Raw genomic sequence first — 25918 nt, 5'->3', positions numbered from 1 at the left:
TACAGTGCAGACCATGATCAGCAGATCTTGGTCTGCATTGGTCGCAAAGGCAGTATCACTTGCCGCCAGAAGGCTAAAGGTTAAATACATTTGTACTATAAATGTGTCCGATTTTCCTTTTAGATATAATTTTGTATTATCCTTTCTGTAGCAAACACTGGGCATGATGGCGTTGCAAATCGTGTTGAGACAAGTTTACTGTCTTGTCTCCTTTGAACTTTTATGATGTCACAGAAAGATGCAACGCTTTTTAACCGAACTAGAGTGGCAACTTATGTTCTTTCATATGTGCTATCTATCGGCTTTTCTTTACAAAGCGGGTATGTTTTACATGTATTATGGACCTGTTCTGTCACTCCATGCAATACCGGTCTCATGCATGGAATGTTTACAGATTGTTTAAAGTATATGATTAATATTAGAGAGGATATTTTACTTATAAACCTGCCTAATACATTACATATTGAAATATGCATTTATCTAGGTAAGGTATGGATGATTTTAACTGGACTTTTGGGCACACTGTTTAGGGATAAAAGCAATTTATAGGAGACAAAAAGCAGAACTATTTCGTGCAACACTGTCATTTTATTTCAGTATAGTACTGTGCAAATTAATACATTTTAAGATCTTTTTTGAAGCATTGATATAAATAAACATTTGTATACTAACTTTTTGGATCATTTTTAAAAAGGATATGAACTTTTCGAAGTCAACATTCCAGATCGTTGAAAAGAATATAAACTAAATTGGTCCAATCATTGATACATAAAATAACAAGTAGGTGAATTCTGATGTGATGTTACTCAGTGCTGCTTTCTGGGGAGCTCGCGTCCCTTTTTCCTATCCTTGTGCTGCTGCCTGGGGAGCTTGCCTCTCGCTCTTCCTTATCATAGTGTCTTTCAACTCGGCAACTAAATAATACATAAAGATATTAACATTACCTTCCGTTGTAATTAAATGAAATATGCAAGTATGTCAGTCTTGATCAATCGCTTAAGAGAGAACTTATCTGTAGAATAAGTAGTAATAATATTTTGAATAATATTCTTTGAAACATAGCATAGAAAGTTCACACAGTAAAAGCTATTTGTGTTTTTATATAGAGTCTGGTCCTTCGCGATCACCACTCTGCTTGACAGAGCTTCGCTAAATTCTGTGCTATGTTGCCCATCCCGTTACCTCTCACTAACAGAAAGAATCGAAACGACATTATTTTTAGTTGTGTTGCGTTGCAGCAGGCTACATGTTAATGCACAGGTCAATTACCTGGATAACTAAAAACCATCCACGGTAGTACATACAAAAAAGTTAATACTTCAAAGAACTAAAGGCAAAATTTATGAAAACTGATAAACCAGGTACGAAGGTTAAAGAAGGTCTGCTGGCAACCCATTGGTTATCATTTTTACCGGTTCATAAGGAAATTAGTTTCTTGTTACATTTGTTATATTCAATGTTCTTTCTTCGTAGAGGTCCGTTTCGTTAAAAAGGATGGCTTATTTTGGCGGGAAAATATGAAAGAATTAGAATGACAAGTTAGTTATTTTAGTAATTATATAGTACAAAATAGTTTGCATGCGAAAGAATTCCAGTCATATATAAGGTACATTTGTGTTTTATAGTAAGTGTTCAAATTTCACTGTTATAACAAGGACAATTCAAAACAGTCATACATTTATAGAAATGTCTAAGTATGGCGTATTTAAGCAACTTTGTCCGATAAATAACACCCTTAATTTTTCTAGAAACGGACTTCAATATGACTTAATGTATAAAATTGTTTTTGTTTTGTTAAGCATCGTATAAGCAAAACAAAAATTACTTGCACGTTTATTCAGTCGCGGCACCCCTCCGCCGCCTCCAGATGAGGAAGAATAAGAATAAGAATAAGAAGAGCCTGGAATTTAAAAAAAAAAGAAACACAATAGAAACACGCTTTGACTGTTTCAAACATTTGCGACTGAAAAAAAATGTGAAAAGGTGTCCAAACCTCAACATGAACAGGAACAGAACAGAATTTATTCATATTTGAGCATTACAGTTATCATCTATATGAATCATAAATAAATAGGTTTGTTATACAATAAATGTACTTAATTATCTACAGACTGTCCATCTTTAAAGTCTCATTTTTGTTTTAGAATGGACTGTTTCGGCCTGAAAATGTAAATATATACTAATAGTGACATTATATTAAAGACCAATATCGGTACAATAATATATACGTTTCAATAACTATTAAACATCGATTTAATTATGAAAATTTTACTATTACATTTTCAAAAGGCCAGCTGAGTTATTCCATAATTTTCTAGAAATCAATACAAGGCCATTGACAGCAGCTTATAATATTCCACGACTTGTTTATTCTTTAAAGTATTCGTTTGGACAAAAATCGGTACATTTTACACAATGTCAATATCTTTTTTGTGTAAAACGCAGTCAAAATAATATTGTTTTAAATGAAAGATTTAACACATATGTATAATAAATAAGAAGTAAAAATGATTTGCATTTATTTAATACGAACTAAATCGGTAGACATTGGTCACCTGTAGATAATATTTAAAACAGTAATTACAAAGTAGAAAATATATGCTTATGATAAACAAGAAAATCAGCATTTTAAAAAAAAAAATAAATGAATATTGTGCAAACTTATTCAATTACATTATTTTCATTTTTGTTTTTATTTAAATAATTGAATAAGTATATACAATAAATACCAAGTAATAGTGGTTTTGCAATTTTTCAAAACGGACCAAATCGAGAGGTACGTGGTGGTCAATAATGAAATAAAAGGAGAATATTTGCATAAAAGAAACAGAAAAAAGAAACCGAAAACTCAAACTCTACCAATCAGATTGTTTTTGCTTTTGATTGAAGATGAATAATTTACAGTATTTTTTCTGCTTTTAAAATTCGAGAGGCGATGTACAGCGGCAGCAATTATGAAATAAAAACAGAATATTTTGCATTAAAAGAAAAGGGTAAATCTGGCATATTTTACACAGTATCCGTATATTTTGCCTCAGACTCAGTCAATCACATTGTTGTTTTTTTTTACTTTTGATTAAATACCAAGTGTAAGTGATCTTATTTCAAACGGCCTAAATCGGGAGACTACGGTCAGTCGTAGAGAAGAATGAAATACAAAAGTAATGTAATAGTTAGAAAATATTTGCAAAAATAAAACTGGAATGGAAAAGTAACAGAATAAATGACATATAAAATAAATAAACAGTTATGTAAATATTAAAGTAATAGAACATAAATCGAAAACAGACTATGATAAATAAGAATAAACAATGTAACTAACCTCCACCACTCACACTTGCAACTAGCAGAGCGCAAATCGCTACCAACATCCAAACTTGTTTTCCCATGACTGAACGACAATACAGCTGTGTTGTTTAGCAGAAATTATAATCCGTTCAAACGAAGTGTATCACTAACAAGACTCTAGAGGTTATATAGCAAATGTTTGACAAAAATCATGCGATCACGTGGTGATTTTACAGTCTGATACGCAAAAAAATGCCAAAAAAAAACGTAACGATTTCCCGAGAATGTCATCACAGTGATGAAGGCGTTGATAAAAAATCAATTGAAAGTTTAAAACTTTCCGAAATAAACTTTTTTAACTACGGTTTGTTGTATTTTGTCTGGGTAAAAAAAATAAGGGTAAAAAAGCCAGCTTATTCATTTCGTTAAATTTTAATTGGGAAAGGTAAACATATAATAAATAATATGAAAAATATGAAGCAAATATTGTTGTTGTTTTGTTTTTATTAACTTCTGAAGAAAATATCGTCATATATACAAATTAGGAAAGGTTAATGGATGTCCGTTCAAAATACTATTCCCTTCGTTCTAGTAAATCAGTCATTAAATTATAGTGAATGAGATATGGTCCGTCAAATTTTTACAACTTCATCTCCTTTATCTGGCATACATCCTGGCATAGCTGTAAGAGAAATAATAAGCAATAGAATCTGTAAAAAGATCCTTTTGAAACAAAGAATGCAACCAAGAAGAATAATAGCAGACTCGGTTTGATCGAGTCTGTTCATGAGAGGTAATGAAATGTAATCTGGTTTACGTATTTTCAAATATATTTTGGATCCCTTTAATTTAATTGATATCTAATGAACGAGTGATTTTCTATTATTTTGAACGTATATTCTGGACCAAATAGAAAGGCAATGTTTTTCACATAAACAACAATATACGTTCGCCTTAAATGATTAGTTTTAGATGTCTTGGATAACGAAGATATATACCTTGGGGCACAGAAGTCTCACAAGATATTTGCATTTTGTCGATCTATTTAGCAAGACATTGAAATGTAAATATCTTGCGAAATAATCCAATGTATTAAATAAAATTGCTGCATTTTCACACGACCCAATATGCTGTTTAAGGTTGTATTTTTTGGGCGTGTAAAATTACAAGCCTTGATTTTTTCAATCTTTATAAAAGTTCCAATATCCTAGTAACCTTCTTTTTCCTCCAGCATGAACTGCCTGAAAATCATTTCGAATTATTTAATACAGCTATTCTACAAGATGACCGATCGACAATTTAGGCCCTTTATCTGCAAACTTAATCAGTCAGTGACTTTTAAATAAAGTTTTAAAACAAAGATAAATAACTATATAACCCTGTAGAAACAAAGTGTGATCTAAACCCAGCTTTATACATCAAACACTGTGCATACTGCTACATTAAAATGTTAAGACATGAAATACATTGTCTTGGCCTAGAATATGTCACCGTCAGTTTTTAACTATATACCTTATTTCCCATTTTTTCAACCATATCGTGTATAATTACAAGCCTGGAAATACAAAATAATAAGAGCCGTGCCATGAGAAAACCAAAATAGTGGTTTTGCGACCAGCATGGATCCAGACCAGCCTGCGCATCTGCGCAGTCTGGTCAGGATCCATGCTGTTCGCTAACAGTTTCTCCAATTCCAATAGGCTTTAAAAGCGAACAGCATGGAGCCTGACCAGACTGCGCGGATGCGCAGGCTGGTCTGGATCCATGCTGGTCGCACACCCACTATGTTGGTTTTCCCATGGCACGGCTCAAAGTTCTTTTGTGCTGCGTCTTTAAGGACAATGACGAGATAGTTACTTGCGATATTGTTTTCTCAATAAAAGCAGATTTCATAATGATATTGCACTCTGTGCAGGTTATATATTGATTCATCTCAGATTCTATTGTTTTTTGTAAGGATACAGGCATGTATAGGTTGACTATGCGTAAAACTATTAAAGATTTCTCATGCTAAATGATTTTAAAGTTTTGTTTTTCAGTGCAATTGCCTGTTAAGGCCTACGAAATGAGATTGTTATTCAAATTCAGGTGTAACTGAAAATAAAATATTTAAGATAAGCTTTCATTGTTTCATTTACTGAATTGCTGTCACAAATTCATCAATCGACCTCACTTAAGATATTCAAATTCACACTGAAACCCCAGATGCGCAATCAAACGCATAAAAGCAACCTGTCCTTTTATGTTAATTTTGATCGACAAAAATCCATCTCAAGAGGACAACAAATATTACCTCAATCGTAGCTTGACAGTCTGATTAAAACAACAGTAGTTGTCAAAAGATTTTGTTTCATAAAAAAATCAAGTACTGTGAGTGATATTACATTTCATTTTCATGACCATTTCCCTCCCCTCCCTTTTCACGCACGCACGCACGCACACACACTAACATGATTTAAATCATCTACCCAATGTCGCTTTCTTTTTATATGGAACTGAGGATATATGAAATACTTGAAGTTGAATTTATCACATTAGAAATATTTCGTTTAACATTTACTGCATTTACGATAATCAAACTGCAAATCGTTTGAAAAACTCGATCTTTAGAATTAGAAAATCATAGACCTTGATTTTATTTTCTTAATCTACCAGAAATTAGTTTAAGTAGTTGCATATTCTGATTCAAGACGTTTTATTACTGTACGCTTCTGATACATTTTAAAATCACTATTATTCGTTTGGTAAAGTCAAAAAGTTACTACTTAGTTTAATCATATTTTATTGCAATTATCACACAAGACATGATAGTAAATGTATAATTAGACAGGAATATACAGTACAGATAATTACAACAGCAACAGTACATCAAGACATATAATACTATAGCACATTAAAATACAATACAAAAGGGTTGGACCACATGTTTTACCAACCGTACTTGTCAAAGTATATGTAATATATCAGCCCGATCATTTGTCTCATACCTCACATCTGATTCAATGATGACCGGGTAACGAGCGACCTTTTTCAGGTAATCTGATTCAATGATGACCGGGTAACGAGCGACCTTTTTCAGGTAATCTGATTCAATGATGACCGGGTAACGAGCGACCTTTTTCAGGTAATCTGATTCAATGATGACCGGGTAACGAGCGACCTTTTTCAGGTAATCTGATTCAATGATGACCGGGTAACGAGCGACCTTTTTCAGGTAATAATATGAGACTTGTGCTTTTTGTAGCTAAAACATCTAGACGTTATTTTACATTTATTTTATGTAAATAATGCAAAACGAAGTTGATGTTAAAGTTTGCCTACAGATACAAAATGTTTTAGTGAAGACTAGCTCAGTGTACATCTCACATTATGTACATATCATCAATTCTTTGCTATATTACATTAACGGTTGAAAGAAAAAAAAATATGCATTTCAGCAACTATTCTTTCCCGTGTTTATCAAGCTTGACAAAATAAATGTTTAACAGATTTTTTAAAAAAAATTCTTAGATTGTATTTGCGATAAACTGCTCTTGCTTGATTTTAACGAGTGTCGCTTTAAGTGTATTTGTATGGAGTCACTAGATTTATATATCATGTTGAGAAAGTGAATAATTAGGAGTTTTAAGATCCATTTAAATAGGTTGTTCGTTTAGAAAACATTTAAAAATGTCAGAGTTTAGATTTGTAACTTCAAAAAATCTTGAAAGTGTCAGCAGTTCCTTTTAGCCAGCTACACGCTATGTTTCCTATTCTCTGTACACATGGATTCATGAGTAAAAAGTACACTGAGACTGTTGTTTTACCACTGTTTGTACGTGTTTGTGTTTCCTAATAAAAGGCATTATTTATGTCTGTATGTTGACATTCACGAGAAGTATGCGGAGGTGAGCTCGTGGAGAGCAATGACTAAAATTAATTTTTAACTCAACATAATTTGTTTCCATGTAATAAAATTATTTAAAAATACGCATACTATACATCATTTTAGATCACTCTTCTGAAGGATCTTTTTTAAATACTTAACCATTATCATGCTGGACGCGATTGATTCTGCCTTTGCGACCAGTGTAGATCCTGATAACCTGCACATCAATGCAGTCTAGTCATAATTTGCCTTGTTTGCCATTCAGTCAGTATCTTTTAGGTAAGCACCCCTTTTAACAGTTAATGGTACTGTCTGAATTAGAAAATGGCCAAGTTCATTATAGAAATTTAGCGGGATAAGGGTTCAGGCTTATGAATCAGTATGCGTTTCAACATTTACCAATTTGAATGATGAGCTTCGGGCTTATAGATTCTCAACGTGATTTAACTTCAATAATGACATTTAATTTCACACCTAGTGATTGTAATGAACTAGATTCAAATTTGTGTTCATCCTACAGACGTCTGATTAGACACAGACTGACAAAGACCGTCTTTATACATGATAGTGACGCTTCAGGCAAAAATACGAATTTACAAAATGCAGTTTTCAACCTTTTTTACTCTACACTTAAATTAATAAATTATTATTGACCTGTTATGTTGAACATACTAATTACACTGCAACAGAATCAATATTCACACCGAATCCTCATTTTAAATGGGTAGGAATTCTAGGTTAGGAAATGTTACGTTGGTATCAAAAATGTTACACTGAATTCGTTGTTTGGTAATCATTGTAAAGGGGTTCTGAAATTTTTAGGTTTTCAAATGAGATATATTTATCAATTCATGTCAGCTATGTGATCGAGATATGTTGATATACGTACGTAATCCTTTTTATTTTAATGCAGCAGAATGGAAATTTGGTAAGTTAGCTGATGGCTGATGTTTTTACTTCATCACGAAAGTAGTTGTATAATGACTATATACAATACATAACTGCCTAAACTACAGCAAATATAGTTTGAAATTTATACGCAACCTAACAATTTTATAAACAAAGTGCATGTATGCCATACACTGTCCTGTTTATTTGGTAGAAATGGGGATAAGCAATACTCTCTAGTTCACGGTTATATTAGAAATGCAATTGATATGTTTACTATTTATAATTATATTTTACATTGAACCTTTCCTGATCAAGTGACGCAAATTCTACATAAAATTCTTTTTTCAACTAAATAATATTTCAAATTTCTTCACTCTTACTTCGATGATTTTTCTTCTTTTTATTTTCAATGTCTGATGACTTACTGAAAAAAATAAACGGGTTATATTTTTCATTATTCAAATGAAATTTACATGACTACACTGGGACGTGGGTTTTTCTGGTGTATATTTATACTCATTTTCTATTAGTCTGTTTTGTTACATAACCTAACTTTAGTCTTATGGTCCGGTAACAGTCCTTCAATTTTCTTACAGCTTGGCTTAAAACAGTTCTATCGCGTTATTATGCAGACAACTGCGATTTGCGGAAGTTTTCAAATCAGAAATAGCTACCGTGATCTATGTTATACTGTAACTGTACATTTAGTTTAAGAATTTCTGGCGGGATCAATGTTTAAAAGCTTTTTTACTTGCATTCTACTTAATATCCCAGGTAGAAAAGTTAAATATTCAGGTATGCTTCGCAAGATTATTTTCTTAAGGATAGTTAGAGAAGATTTCTTTTGTTGATTTAAAAAGTTTGGTGAAATGAGAAAACTGTAAGCGCAAAAAGCTCACTTACGACTAGAACATAAAGCTCACTAACGGCTACGTTATGGGATTGTTATGCAAAACTATGTAAATTTGGCGTACCGAAGCTGATTTTCAAAATATATTGTCAGGTTATCTCACGTTTACTGTTACTGCAAGCCATCTGTACCCAAAAAAGCATTTACTTTAACAACAGGTTTATGTAAGGTGTGCCTCAAGACAGGAATCGTCATTGTTTTTAACTCATTTGCGTATTTCAAAGATTTAGATATCACCATTTTGTACTTACTTTAAACACATAGGTTCACACACTTATTGCGATTTCTTTGGGCATAAGTAGGTCAGAACAATGCATTCGTTTACCAAGTTTTCTTTTTTCTGTATTTTATCAACAAAAACAAGGTTTAAAAGCAAAATAGTTTTAACGCTACCTTTGTTTACATTTCGTTCTGATCAGATATTATAGATATATATTTTATACATTTAACTATGTCTGAAAGTATTGTCAATGTTTTTTATGCAATATTTTCACGGTTATTGTATGATCATGCTATAAGTAGTACGTGAGAGATAAGCAATTTATACAAAATGTAATAGATAAGTAAACACGCACTGTAAAAGATGAATAAAGTGAAAGTGAGGCATTTGAACATTGTATATCTTGATATCTGTTTTGAGCATTCTTTAATATATGTGAAATTTGTTTCAATATAGCATTCGACTTCTTTAATTTTCTCAAACAATGCATTCTCCAATAACTTATCTACAGCTGTAAAATAATACGTTTGAATACACATATGTATATTTGGAAGTCTCTTCGTTATCTTAAATTCTTAGTCAATCCCCCTTTTCTTTCTTGGACGTTTACTTTATGATACATATACATCTTAGCTCATATTTTTCTGTTTTGTCTACATCACAATTTCAGAGGGTATACGGCATACAGATCGCATGTGACCAGATGCTAATCTTCAACAGATTAATTCCTTTTTCAATTTTCAGACTTAGGCTTATCGTACTGTTTTGTTATAAAGAAACTAGATGCTAGCCTAATCAGATTTTTTAAACACATTTAATAAATTTGCTAGTTTGAACCATTTATACAGTTTCTGGATAACTTAAATGGGGAAGAAATAGATTGATATGGATAAAAACAAGACGAAAAGCTCCCACTTTATGATACTACAATCAATTCCGATATAAGCCTAAGCTGAACCTGAATATCGGGTTTTACAGTTCTTGATTGTTTTTTGCAATCAGGTAGAGTTTCGTATTGTAGACACTTAATGACTATTGCATATCTAAACCGAAAAATTAATGATATACCAAGAGCTTGGTAATACAGTTGACTATTTAGCTTTCGCATCTAAATGTTCACATGGTAAGTAGCACAGTTGATTTTACTTTCGCATCTAAATGTCAATGAGAATACAATTACTATGGGCCTAATGACAATTAATAGCGCATCACATAGGAACTGGTGCTTTGAATTCGGTTTAATAGATGTCTCGTTTTCCGAATTAGGTGGGCGATCATCTAGTAGAAACGCCTTGATTCGGTTTAATTAGATGTCTGTTTCGAAATTATGGTGCACACTTAGATCAGACGCTTGAATTCGTTTCAATAGATGCTGTTTCCGAAATAATGGGCATCACTCAAAAAGACACACTTGAAACTTCGGTTAATAAGATGTCTGTTCCGAAATTATTGGTGCATCACTTATATCAACCCTTGAATTCGGTTTAATTAGATGTCTTTTCGAAATTATGGTATCACTTAGTATCAGGACGCTTGAATTCGGTTTAATTAGATGTCTGTTTCCGAAATTATGGTGCATCACTTAGTATCAGACGCCTTGAATTCGGTTTAATTAGATGTCTGTTTCCGAAATTATGGTGCATCACTTAGTATCAGACGCCTTGAATTCGGTTTAATTAGATGTCTGTTTCCGAAATTATGGTGCATCACTTAGTATCAGACGCCTTGAATTCGGTTTAATTACATGTCTGTTTCCGAAATTATGGTGCATCACTTAGTATCAGACGCCTTGAATTCGGTTTAATTAGATGTCTGTTTCCGAAATTATGGTGCATCACTTAGTAGAAGACGCCTTGAATTCGGTTTAATCAGATCTGTTTTCGTTCAAATTTGCATTTTAGTTATTTAACCTTAATGCACAATACATAAAACTCAGGACGTAAATTAACTGATTGACACTGAGAGCTATACAATAGGCACAGGGCTAGGGCGCTTATACGCTTTAATACTGTGAAATTTATGTATCAAGTTGTTTATCTCCCGTATTTCATGTATTTCATGTAAATGAGCCACACCATGAGAAAACCAACATAGTGGCTTTGCGACCAGCATGTATCCAAACCAGCCTGCGCATCCGCACAGTCTGGTCAGGATCCATGCTGGTCGCTTTCAAAGCCTATTGCAATTAGAGAAACTGTTAGCGAACAGCATGGATCCTGACCAGGCTGCGCGGATGCGCAGGCTGGTCTGGATCCATGCTGGTCGCAAACGCACTATGTTGGTTTTCTCATGGTGCGGCTCAAATGACTTTTTATAGTTAAAATTATTTTCACATAAGCAAATGAAAAACAAAGACAGATATCCAACAAGAAAGCCATGCTTCCACAGCACCCCGCAGCAGTACATGCAAGGACATACACGCAAAAATACTTAAACCAACTGAAACATATGGACAAAGAGTACGACCGAAGGAACATATTTGGGCACCGTCTTGAAAACACCACTAAGGAGTTATATTAATGTGGGGAAGTTGGCAGTTACTTGCATAAAACAGGTTAGTACTGGTACTGGTACAGAAGTCTGGTTAGATTATCTGCTAGCCGTTATATAACTGAAATACTCAAAGCAGACAAAGAAACAAAAGGAGTTTAAACCGGTCTACCTCATATTTTCAGAAGTAACCGGACAGTATAAAGTCATCACCGCCAGGTGATGTACAGTTAAACTTTACCCCCATTATGCTAAGACATTGAATATTTTGTGTTCTTAAGTCAAAGTCTCAATTTCAGGCAAATTGTCTTGCTCAATCGTTTGAATATTTACTTTTTCAGTTTAGATGTTCAAAATTTTGTCGTTTGAGTGTCAAATAATTAATCTGAGAATACAGTAAACCTCGCTTATAAGGAACAGCTTGGGACCTCTAAAAATTGTTCCTTATAACCGAGGTTCCTTATATCCGTATAGCGAACTAGTTCCTTGTAACCGAGGTATGTATAAAGAACACAATTTGTATAGCGAACACTATTTGATTGACGCTATGTGTTCACACTCTGGGCCGACCATGAATCTTTATGTGAGAAAGTTGCGTCTAGTACCGGTCCTTTCCTGGAGAGATGGTAAGGTAGACTGCCTGCATGTGTATGACTGAAATAGTGTTGAAACACGGCGTTAAACCTTAACTAAGCCAATATGTACGTCTGTAAGAATGACCGTAATTTTGTTTATTTTTTTGTCGGTTATTTCTTTCTTCTTTTTTAAAGAGCGCTACATTATGACTATAAGAAACGTTGCAGTTACTCCCCTTACCTTCCTTGACTGCATATTATGTGAAGAGGCATCAATACGAATATAAAATAAATGTTCAATTTTTTATTTTGCACATACTGGACAGTGGCGCCATACATCAAAGTGTAAATTATACCTATAGTTTTGTTATTGTCCGTTTTAACACCTACTATATTTTGTACAATTAGAAATTTGGTAAACTAGACTGTTTGCCATTGTTAATCACGCGTAATTAGCACATTTATTTAGGAGAATACCATCCTGACAAAACTAGACTAATAATGACCAGTATTAAAATCCAAGGTTTGATGAATGTGACCGTAACCGTGACTGATTTTCGTTTACTACTGTTAACATGAAATACCTCATCTATGTAGCTCCTAGTACTTGGTAAATGTTAATGTTTCCTTTTTATCGTATCCATGAATTAACAAACTAAAGATCATAGAAATGAAATAATTGTATTTGTGCATGTACATGAAAGCACGTGAAAATGCCGACGTTACTCTGACGTCATCAGCGATTCTCCTGTTTATTTCCGGTTTTCAATCATTTTCATTCTTTATATTAGTCTGTTCGCTATAACCGAGGGATTTTCCATTGAATTTCGTACTTTGGGACTGGAAAAAGTGTTCCTTATAACCAAGTTCCCTATAACCGAGGATTTTTACATTGAATAAAGAAGGAATTAGATCGGGAAATTGAAAACTGTTCCTTATAACCGAGTGTTCCTTATATCCGAGTTCCTTATAAGTGAGGTTTACTGTATCTTGTTTTGTTAAGTGTGTCTAAATTTCAACTTATTAAATGATTTGATGTAGAACATCTTATGCAGAATGCCTTTCAACTATTGAATGAAATTTGAGCCGCACCATAAGAAAACCAATATAGTGCATTTGCGACCAGCATGGACCCAGACCAGCCTGCGCATCCGCGCTGTTCGCCTTCAATGCCTATTGCATGCTGTTCGCCTATTCATGCTGTTCGCCTTCAAAGCTTATTGCAATTAGAGAAACCGTTAACGAACAGCATGGATTCTGACCAGACTACGCGGATGCGCAGGCTGGTCTCGATCCATGCTGGTCGCAAATGCACTATGTTGGTGTTCCCATGGCGCGGCTCATTTGTATTCAGATATACAATGATTATTCACAACATGTACCATACAGCATGCCTAAGGACAGGTAATGTTTCGATAAGCTGTTGCTATGTGCGTTTGAAGTGCAGCTGTAAAACATTTGTTACACGTGTACTGTTATATACTTTACTAATGACTGTCAGATGTGTGTTAACCCTTATCATGCTAGACAGAATTGATTATGCCTTTGCGACCAGTACAGATCAAAATCAGCCTGTACATCCAAATTGATAATGATATGCTCTGTTCGCAATTCAGTCAGTATCTTTATGGTATGCGCCCCTCTTAACAGGTGATGGTACTGTCCAAATTGAAAGATGGACAATTTCATTATAGCAATTTAGCAAATTAAGGGTTAATATAAACCTATTTACTTTACAACATTTAAAATAAAACGTCTGATTACTTTTGTTAACTATAGTCATTGGCTTCTGCTGAGTTTCATATCAGAACTCAGCTTAGGAAAAGATTTTGGAGACGCCGATCAAATTCCACTCTCACTAGGATACGAGCCCGTAACCTTCCGATCAAGAGCCCGACGCTATACTCATGCACCACTGTTCGTCAAAAGCATGTAAATGTGTAAAGCATGTTCTTCATTGTATTTTTATTATGTCATTAATTTAAGAATGTTTCTCATTGCAGAGTTGGTGCAGCCGTTCTGCGCATGCGCGGAATTATTATCAAATGGAACGCACGGCAAAAATACTCATTTTTTTGCATGTCCGCACGCATTTAGTGTATAATGTGCATAATATACTGACTAAAGGTTAGGGTTAGAATCACCATGGTTACAAAATATATACATTTTAGGTATTTTTATTCAAATTTAGTTAATCCGTGATATACCGGAGTCTGTAATATATCACGGGCGCACCAACTCTGTATTTAGTCACAGCCTTAATTTAATGTAGTTCTGCACGTTTGATAAACCGGAAGCGATGGCGTAACGTCATTTATCCGGAAAACGTAGAATAAAGCCTGGATTCGGCGTATGGAAATGAAAATGATTTTATGATTTAATCGAAACCTGTGAGTAAATTTATTAAAATGACACTGTTGCTATATTTCTAAAGCCAAATTATGATATTAAAACATGACTACTTTTCTTTTCTTTGTTGTTTGTTTATTTACTGGGTTTAGAGTAACACCAACAAAATCTTAGGTCGTATGGTGACGTTTCCAGTTGTTGATAGGAGAGGAAGACCCCAGGTGATTAGCCATAAACACACCGAAACATTAATATAGTGTAAAGAATCGATGTAAATACGAAATAAACAAATACACTGGATTGTGTGTTAGGTAAAATAGGAATTTATACTACCATTGGAAACTTACTGTTTTTGTATTTTTAAATGATTGTTAAAAAAGTGACATTTGATTACAAATATATGAGCAGCTCTGTAAAAACGGTTAGTTTATACATTTCGTACAGTCAAATTGCATTTGATGAGGATTTTCTTATCAAATGATTCTCTATTTGTAAACAAAATATTTTATCAAATATTTTCTATTTGTGATATATACAGACCAGTTAGCATTTTAAGTGTAGTTTCAAAATTTGTTGTATGAACATCAGTCAGGTTTCAAAAGATTATACTCTTCCGATAGTTGTCTTGTACATTTTCAGAATTTGATAAGAAATAACACAAGTAAAGAATTATTTTCTGGTAGTGCTTGACCTGCAAAAAGCATTTGGCACTGTGGACCATGACATTTTATGTGGAAAACTGTAACTTATGGGTGTCAAATTTGTGACATGGTTTTGATCTTATATATCATATCTTACAAAAGTTGTTAATATTGGTAAAAACCTACTCAAAACCCAACAATGTAACGTGCGGAGTCCCGCAAGGAAGTATCTTATGGCATTACTTTTGCTTTGAATCTAAATTACAGGTGTTAAGTATGGATGCAGCTTGTAAATTAGCAGACGGTAGAACTATTTTATTTACTCATAAAATAGATCCAAATTTTATTTCTGCAAAACTTGGAACAGTGTTAGAAATTGCTCAGCATGGCTAGTAAATAATAGGTTGTCAGTCAATATGAAAGACTGAATGTATACTTTTTGGACCGAAACGGATACTGCAGAGGCATGAACATTTTTCTGTTACCTGCAATGGGCAAAATATCAAAGCTTTATATTAATAATTATTTACTAGGTGAAAAAATTGTCAACAATATTATTACTAAAGTAATGCCAAATTGAAATTCTTGTACAGTCAAAGTAGACACTTAGATATTAAAACAAGGCAACTTTCATGTCTCTCTCATACGGTGTCATTATGATAAATCTAGCTCATCGTGGTATTCTATGAAGGCTTGACCAAACAATTGAAGCGATAATTACAAATTACAAAACAAAATAGTGTTGTAAGGTTTATTCAGAATTTAATTCCAAGATCTTCGGTGACAGCCTACCAGTTTCAGCAGTTAAATGTATTGAATGTAGAAAATAGAGTCAAACAATTAAGACTAAATCAGATGTACAAAATATTTTTTTTAATGTCTATCATATCTTAGTGCCAATTTTGTATGGAGTAACGAAGTTACAACACACAACGCTAGATCTATTGCTTTAAGTTTTTTCCTCCTGAACATAGTTCTGTCATTAAACAGTCATTCATTTATAATTGTATCAAGGACTGGAATGCTTAACTAGATAGTAATAAATCTGTTAAAAACATTGTTCAATATAAAGAGCAATTAGAAAATATCTAATAGATAACTTTATCAAGGAAACTGAAAACAATTATATGTAATACTGAAGGAGTTATTTGGGCTAGCATTAAGTTTGTGATAGTAGTTTCTGTGCATTGTCTTTTAGTGAAGAGCATACTTTTACATAATTCCTTTTTCAACATAAGTCTTGACCAAAATTTTATTGTCTATGCTTTCACTGTTTTCTTATTTAAGTTCTGTGGACACCATTGGAAACAAGTTTTCAGCTTAATGGGCTATCCATATGCGCATAGCATCTTTAATATAATATTATGTCCATGTAGAAGTGCGCTCTTCTACAGTTTTATGGGTAGTCATACTCGTAATAAGTATATTTATTTTTACATGTTTATGTAATATTATTTTATTATATTTAATAATGTCTATATCCTAGAAGAATAAATAAATAGATAAATATTTTGTGTAAAAGAAATAAATAAACATTCTGGTTAAAAAAAGTACATATACTAAATATAATTTTACCAAATTACTGATAAGAAGGTCTTACGTAAGGTGCTTAACGTACTATTCCGTTTCTATTTGAAAACAAAAACCGTGATCTTTAAGTAACCTAGCATCCGCATATTTTCAAAATAAATAAAAACTACAATTTTTCCGAATATATTTAACCACAACTAAGGGCTCGACAAAGATAAGACGGCAAGTAGTGGCTGTTTGAAGTCAAGTCGTTTGAATAAAAGAAGTTCTCAAAATCGCCTAGTTTGAAGACACCAGGGTTGATTTAACAAGGGTACTGTGACGTAATGTCATGAGTTTCTGCTGTAATAATTCATCATATTAGCACTATTTAACAATTAAGTATCAAACCAGAGACAGGTTGGCCATAATTGTGTATAAACAAACACATTTAGTTGTTGTTAACGATGTTAAACACCACGTTCCGTTTTTAATTAAAGCCTTATTACATATTACACACTTAACTCGATCGCAACTTACTACTGAAACCAGGAAACGATCATCCCTTATTCCTTTTAATATATTTTCTCATTAATAAAAGTTAGACCTCCCAAGTGACATAGCTTTTGTTTTCTTTTTTATTCTCTTCTCCTTCCTTTTTTCTTACCTTCCCAAAATCTTTGCAATATGCGTATTGAAATTGGATTTTATTTTCCAATCGGAAATTCCTCTTGGCGGATCATATTCTATTAAAATTGTTAGGAAAAAATCATATTGGATTTTTTTTTAAATTTCTCAGGAAACTGCTATTTGATACAAATAACGTTCTTATATACATAATATACAATAACTAAATTCTTATTACATACTACACACTTAACTCGCTCGCACGATACCACAAGATGTAATATCTTCTTATTATCGTCGTCTAAACTAATTTGAACGATGAATTAGGAATAATGTTCATGATTATATTCAAATATGATAATAAAAAGACATAAAAAATATATGAAGACGATATTCGCCAAATACGACGACTTTTTTTATACGAACAAAATAAAATAAGTTTTAAAAAGTTTTTAATAAAAAATTCAATTGGAATATTTTCCAATTACTCCAGTTGGAAAAAAAAAACAATCGGAATTTTTTCCAATCGGAAATTCTTCAGGGCGGATATTTTTCCTTTAAAAAATGTTGGTAAAAATCCCATTGGAAAATTTAAAACTTCTCAGGAGACTGCTATTTGATACAAAATACGTTCTTATAATATACAATAACTAATTTTTTACACACTTTGAAAAAAATAATGTTTTCCGCCCGGAAAAATATCCAGCACGCAAAAATATGGGAAAAAAGTCCGTTTGGACTTTAAAAAATTCCAATCGGACGCCATATATCCGATTGGATTTTGGAGAAATCCAGTTGGACAATTTTTTTTATTTTCTTTTTAGTACGTAAGGAAATTAAAAACAATGTAAAACATATCAATTATTGCTCCTTGGCCCTTAAACTACCGTCCAAGCTAAAACAGATCTTTCTAAGTCACTTAGAAATGGTAGTGAAGTTTGCCAAAATCCTGGTTTTGCAAAGATATCCTGGTGGCTTTTCTACAATGAAACAGGACAGAACGTAAGGGATCTTGAAGGAAGTTGCTTATTTCGTTACCTCTCATGAACAAACTCAATTAAATATAATATCCTATTATGTTGCTTGCTTGCGTTCTGTGCTTCCAACGATATTTTCACGGATTCTATTATTTTAATTTTTCTTTTGACCATTTTCGAGAGTATATATTAGTTTATATTGTTTTCTCGCACAGATTTGAAACCTGAAATACTTTAAGGTAGTCCTGCACGTTCGGATCATTTTTTTCTGCAAAGTAGAATTTGACTGACTCCTGATGTACTATGATAATTAGGTTTCATAATGGGGGTCTATGTGAAAACCAAAGTCTGATGACATTTTCACAAATTCAATTTTTTTCTACAACTAATGAAATTTTTCACATTATAAACTAGCGCATGGTCTATAAAATGGTGAAATAAAATGTATAGGTCTGTGTGCTTATTTTAAAGATATTTTGCCTATGTTTAATAAGATTCGCACATTTCCAGCTTATTATAAGACCCGTCGTTTATGTGACTGAAAAATTGTTGAAAAAGACATTATAGCGCGCTGATTCTTTGATCTTTGAATTAGTAATTTGTGGTAAATTCCTTGCCGACATATCATATTGTTAAATTGTTTTATTTCCTTTCATTACAACGAAACATAATATTATTCAACGAACAGGAAGTAAAATATGCATCATGTAGGTTCAGAAAACAAATAACAAATTTGTTTGAAAAGAGTTCCATAAAATCGTGATTTTTCTGTAATGCTGACATGTATATATACATCATGTTGTACCACGGAATAGAAAAGCATTGACATGTTTACGAGTAGAAATCGACTTTCATACAGCTTTCGCCTTGTACAATTTCGATATATTCCGTGTTGACTGTCCTATGTCGCACAAAACTGATAAAGGTAAGTATTCGTTTAGTTATTAGTTATAATGCATTATTAAAATCACCTATAATAGAACTAGTTATCCGGAACGGACATATATAAAGCTAAAACCTGAAAAGAGATGCAATAATGTAGACGTCTGATCTCTTACTTAGATGTGATCGGAGATCCAGAAAGCAGTCATCGAGTGTAAGTGATATACAGAGTAAAGGATAATTGGTTTTTACAAACCGCAAGCAATTGTAGGCATAAAGATTTTTTACACTAAATTCGCTTTGTTTTCCAGTTTGAAAAGAAGATGCAAGACGTCAGCAAAGAGTTGATCAGTACGCCTTTTACGTCATTGTCAGATCAAGAAACACTTTTGCAAGAAGCCCATCGGCGAAAAATAATAGAACATGTTCCCTTGATAGTTGCTTTGTTTATTATAGCAGTAACTGGAATAATCGGAAACATTTTAACAATTTCATTTTACGGCTATAGGGTGAAAAGGACGCCCACTTTTGTAATGATAAAGTTATTGGCAATCATAGATCTTATTGTCTGTTTTCTAATCTTTACAACAATTGCAGACCTTTGCATCAACATCAAGTTTACGAGCACAATTCTTTGCAAATGGATGTACTTTCTGGATCATTGGTTTATGCATACTTCTGTGATGATACTTTGGATAATATCGATTCATAGATACAGAAGAATCTGTAGGCCTGTTGGGAGACAATTTACAGTAAAGTCTGCTACAGTTGCAGTGATACTTTCTACAGTATTCTCAATAATATACTGTTCACATATCTTCATTATTTATGATCCCGTGAAAGTTAACATCTCTACTTCAGACGTTGCTATTTCCGAAGTGATTGGTCATTACTGCACAAATACTGACGATCCAAACCTCAAGGATGTTCTCGTTACCTTTCATGCCATTGATGTTGTGTCTGTAAGCTTTTGCTTTATCACCTTTCTATTTACGTATGGCAATATCTGGCGAACGGTAAGGAGGCACAACAGGAAAGCTGAAACAATACAGACAGCCCCATCCAGTCTTCCTCCCAGGCAACGTACGCTACCTTTCAAACATATAGCGATACAAATTAGCAATGCCAGCACTAAAGAACATTTTTCCACGGACCAGTTTACATCTCAGCTGCAGTCTGATTACACCACAGATAGTTTTTCAAAACCGGATACAGGTTCTGTTGAAACACCGGCTACAATTGAACGTGGGACTCTACATACAAGTACTCGAAAGATCAAGAAATCATCGCAATCCTCAACGAGAGTTACACGTGAACGTAAAATTACGCTCATGATGTTTGCCGTTACCGTGGCACTAGTGATATGTTTCACTCCATATTTCATTGCTTCTGTCGGAATACGAGCGGTGTCTGCCACAACAGAAGACGAACTTAACACTGGTATGGAGCTGGCACTTAGTTTTCCATTTTTAAACAGTGTCATCAACCCCATCATATTTTGCGTTTTTAATTCTAAATATAGAGGGTTTGTAAAAAAGAAGATTATAAGATGTTAGATAAGAAATTGCACAAGAAATTTAGTTTTAAATCATTTAAACTTGTAATACTGGTTGGGTTTCCATAGTGAATAATGCATATCGGATATCTGTCATTTGATTTAAACAGCAAATGCATTTCTTAATATATGGTACTAAATAATGTCGTCAGAATAAAACTTTTTAAATGTAGAATGAACATTTACAACTTGCAGGTGTCGTTACAGTTCTCTATAATCCTACGGGATTTTTTTCTCATGATTAGAGGTAGATTTTCACGAGAATTTCAAGGTTTGAAACTATGTCACTTCTTAGGACCACTACACATATTTAAGCAGTGAAACGTTACACTGATAAATTTCCTAGAATATTTCTCATTTAGTACATCCTTCCTTTTTGGACTTTTTGTTGGGTAATTAACTTCAGTATTTTCTTTTATCTTTATTTTGTTTTGAGGGAGGGTTATGTTATGAATTTTTGCACATTCTTATGCTAACTGACACTGGTATTTTGTAGACCGGCTCTCGTATAAGAAAAATCCGCCAGATATGTATGTATTCCTGTGTCATGTTTAGTGTTTCTATCACATATATTTGTATATTTTCCAACTGCTCTGGTTAAGAGTTCCTCTATGTTTATTTGCGTCATACAAGGTGTCAATAGGTCTAAGAAACTAGTAGAGAATTGAACACGAAAACTTCAAGTTGATTGCAAACGTCTGACAATGCCCGACGTGTTTATTTTTAAACATGCGTTCAAATTATAAACATGAATATATCAAATTCTATATTAGGCAAAAAGTATGAATACTTAGTCATAATACCGAAAAAGATGACACAAAGTTGCACAACAATACAACCGCCTAGTCATTGAGGAACATGACATCTAAAAGGAAATTAACAAATATATAAAGACATATAAAAGGAAATTAAAAGAATAAAAAATATATAAGGAAATTAACAAAGATAAAATGACTTATAAAAGGAAACTTACATAGATATAAAGTAAGACTATCATGTTCCAACATAAAGCCCTCTATTTTACAATGAATGTACATTAGAAACAAATCTGAAGGTACAGGTAGCCATGCGGGTAGAGGGGTGGTAAAAAGCAGAAAAAGATACAGATCGACCCATTAGTGCATCAAGGTACTATCTGCATTCATTATTTAATTGTAAATAGCACCTTGATGCACTAATGGGTCGAAATACAAGCCTCAATCCAGATCAAACTGGAAATATCCGTTTTATGAGTTCACAAGTGCTTCCTCACCTGAAATGACTACCCACGCTAACCGAGCGGTTCCGTGACGACATATTTCATTGGTTGTTGTAGCGTGGTGCATGCTTGATTACAGGCAGAAACAAAGGAAGAAAGAAACGATGTCTGCACATCTTACTCCAATATACAATGCAAGAAAGAAGAACTTAGACTGGCAAACTACATGTATACCCTGATTGTAAGAAAGAGAAAATGTTATAGTAAAACATAAATCAATTTATATACAATATAAATTATGATTTTATATTTTCCTTAAGCTTTCCCACTTTTAATAGTGAATCAACCATGAAAACTTCAAATTGATTGAAAATTCATAAACATGAAAATACCAAATTCTAGATTAGACAGAAAACATAAGTACTTTGTCATAATATCGAAAAAGATGACACAAAGTTGCACAACAGTACAACCACACTGTCTAACCAAAGAAAGAACGAGAAAACCAGGGTATTTAGTAGGTGCACATAAAGTAATGAAAAAAAATTGCATTCATTATATACATGTAATTGTAAAACCCGTAATTTGTATCTCACTTGAAAAGACAATTTTTCTTCCCAACACAAAGTGCACAATTAGTGAAACTTGTCATCTGTATTTATGATAAATAAAGCACAGAAGGTATGAAGTATGTTTCTATATATACAAAAATTATACGTCTCACTTACCAAAGCAAAAGAATAATACTACCTGAAAATATAAATGACTATACAATGGCCTAAAAAAACTAGGTTTTGCATGAAATAAGTAATACAAGAATATTTCATCTATAACATAAACCCTATTTTGTTATTGATACATGTGTACATGTGACTAGAAAAAAGATTACAGCTATGACATAATTTTGTCCTTGCTAAATTGGCAATATATTTTTTAGTGTGTATGTATATAAAATATAATACATTTATTGATACAGTACAACAATAAATCTGTAAACACAAATGCAAATTTTTTTCAGTGCAAGAAACGCACACAAACAATTCAAAAGTGTCACTTGGTCACCCATATAAAAAAACAAGACATAAAGCCTGAATCAACAAAACAAGGTAATAATTAGTATCAAATTCTATTAAGTATATGTACATCTATGATAAGTGTTTCAACAACATGAAAAGCTGAAATTCTAGATATTTATATTAGAAAGACAAGTCAAATTGTCTGAAGAAATTCAAAAATTTCCAAGCTGTACCCAGACGATTTACTGCAAAACTATGTTGGTATTTTGTATCTGGACATTGCGGACATATACCATGATACTTGCATCAACAATATGTCAAGCTGCAGTTTTAACTGTATATTAGGATATCATACATTCCTTTACTGTGTTTGGATTGTGTCGTAACATAATGGTTTATTAACATACTCCCTCGATATGTTAAGCTGTTGCTATAGCGCAAAAACTTAAGGACCCACCACGACCTAGTGACCAACTTTTTTCACCCACAAAAACTTCATGAAAATCATTCTTATAATACAGGTAGGTAATATATAGCTATACTTCAAGTTTTCCGGTGGACAATTTAGGCCCTTTCTGAATAAATATCTTTTCAAAACTTCATCAGCAAACTTATTCAGTCAATCTCTTTTCAGTATAGTTTTAAGAATATAGAGGAATAGCTATTTTACACTGTAGAAATAAAATGTGATTGAAATTTTAACTAAATACAAAAAATTATGTACATATTGCTACATAAATTCAATAACATGGTAAGACATTAAACACATTGTCTTGGCCTTATATATGTCACTGTCAATTTGTAACTAGATACCTGTTATTTCTCATTTTCTTTATGCAAAGCATGTATAATTACCATCATGGAAATACAAAAGAATACAGTTATTTTGTGGTACCTCTTTAACACACACCCAGATATATCAAGCCGTTATCATAACTGTAAAATCTTTACGTACGCCCCGATATGTTAAGCTGGTGTCCTTATTGTAAAATCTTAACATACACCCCGATATGTTAAGCTGAGTGTGCAAACACTTTAAAATTAATAATAAATATTAAAATTGTTTTGTGATGTGAATGTCGACTTGTAATACCAGAAATTTTTTTTAGATATCTTGCGACAACCAGGAAATGTTAGGTGTACGTATATATTTTCGAAATGCTTTTAATTTCCATCGACCTAACTGCATGACTACATTCTCTGGGACCCCAGACATGATTGCTTGTGTACATGCACTGCCTGGAGGATGCATATAGCCAAAAGCTTGTCTAAAATATTTGCGAAATGTAGACAAAAGTAATGGCCGACACAGACAGTCAAGGAATAATGGGCCTAGATGTGATTCCTTATTTTCAAGATATGACAAATACTTTTTAGATCAGACGTTATCGCTGCCAAATGGAGTAAGGACTTTGGTACCTTTGTCGTCTTTTGGGGTTTTATGATGATGGATCTGTATTTCTATAAACTTCTCTACAGTATAAACTTGAACAGTGGAATTTTATTATACAAATTTACCGAATGAACTTCATGATCCAAACGGTCAAGAAAATATAATCACTGAACTCAAATAGGGGTGATTTTCTGCCGATGAACTCAAGCGTTATTTTTTCTCGTCCTTTGAGATCATGGAATCCATTCTATGTTTCGATATTCCGCTTTAGCCTTACAAGGGTTCCTTGTGTGTTACACCTTTAATTATCACTCATGAACAGAATCGATCAGCTATTGCTTTCTATACTTCCAAAGGATCTTCATATAGACTACCACAGCAGTGACCTTAAAGTGCTGTGTGGCGGTCTTTGAAATGTCTGTCTGTACTTGGACTCCGTGGAGCTCCATTTTCTGATCGTTTAAGATTATAGAGTCAAATATATCTGCGTAACAGAATTCGGCTTAAGAGAGTGATATTGGTGTGAGGTTGTTGCCAATCTGACTAAAGTACTTGATCTTCTAAACGAAGATCTGAGAACGACCCATTCACATACGTCTTCTGTATATTTTGGATTTCCATTATTGCTATTTTTATGTTATCCAATCAGACGACTTGTTCGATTGTCAAAGAGTAAGAAAAATATGCCGTTATTCTAGGACTCGAACCCGGGACCCCTCGCTTACAAAGCAAGTGGCCTACCGACTGAGCTAACCGGCTATCTGATACATTACGACATAAGAATTGTAAATATCAAAAGTCAATGCTACAGGTAGATTTGCAAGATTTTGTAAGCTAGGCTCTGATTGGCTAGTGAAAGGGCCGTCAGAACGAGGCAATGAATAGGTCGTTTTCAGATCCTATGCGTAGCGTAATAGGAGATGTACTTTAGTCAGATTGAGGTTGTTGCTCATTTCATTACTTATATTGTAACGATTCAGTCAAACCGGGTCTTATATTAATTCAATTGGATCCGTTTTATGCTTCCAAAGACCTTCTCACAGATTCTTTATCAGGAATAGGGGGTGCAAGTTACACTGAAATACATATTTTATATGAAATATGTATGTATATGCATGCTTCCGTAATATAGATCTTGTAAACTAATGTCAGAAATTAATAATTTACTAATTCATAAAGTTCTGATTGCATTTAAGTACCATACAGCTGCAGCCTGTTTCTGCTAAATGTTTGCTAAAATATTACGAAATAAAACATGTAACATATGGATATAATTTGTTTTGTACCAGCAATTTATACATGTATTTTAGAGTATGATGATTGCCTTTTTACCTATTTATATTACATGGATAGTCAGGAAAGTGCTCACTTTGACATGTAATCACTGTATAGATCAAGATAACGAAATGACCTTATTCCTAAGTTGCCCTTTGTGTTCTCCTTTAGGGCTAGAACAGGACCAAACGCCGCTTTTCATGGAATTGCACTCTAGTGTTTTATTGAAGATTTCATGTACACCGCCATATGCA

General features: G+C 33.2%; 1 protein-coding gene and 1 long non-coding RNA gene across 2 annotated transcripts; one reads left to right on the top strand and one right to left on the bottom strand.

Annotated features, from left to right (window-relative positions):
• Positions 1-582: 582 nt before the first annotated feature.
• Positions 583-3667, bottom strand: LOC128549243 (uncharacterized). The gene is made up of 3 exons (XR_008367538.1): positions 3323-3667; positions 1826-1900; positions 583-914 (listed from the first exon to the last, which is right to left on the bottom strand). It is a non-coding gene; the product is annotated as an uncharacterized LOC128549243 (long non-coding RNA).
• A 15319-nt stretch (positions 3668-18986) lies between these two features.
• On the top strand, positions 18987-25654 carry LOC123541380 (5-hydroxytryptamine receptor 1F-like). The gene is made up of 3 exons (XM_053526751.1): positions 18987-19270; positions 19539-24916; positions 25331-25654. The coding sequence occupies exon 2, from the start codon at positions 19551-19553 to the stop codon at positions 20781-20783; it is 1233 nt and encodes a 410-aa protein (XP_053382726.1). The 5' UTR covers positions 18987-19270; positions 19539-19550; the 3' UTR covers positions 20784-24916; positions 25331-25654.
• Positions 25655-25918: the final 264 nt, after the last annotated feature.

This window comes from Mercenaria mercenaria, chromosome 16 (assembly GCF_021730395.1).
Source record: "Mercenaria mercenaria strain notata chromosome 16, MADL_Memer_1, whole genome shotgun sequence".
Lineage (NCBI taxonomy): Eukaryota > Metazoa > Mollusca > Bivalvia > Venerida > Veneridae > Mercenaria > Mercenaria mercenaria.
The sequence above is the reverse complement of the archived record's forward strand: the minus strand, read 5'-3'. Positions and strand labels throughout refer to the sequence as shown.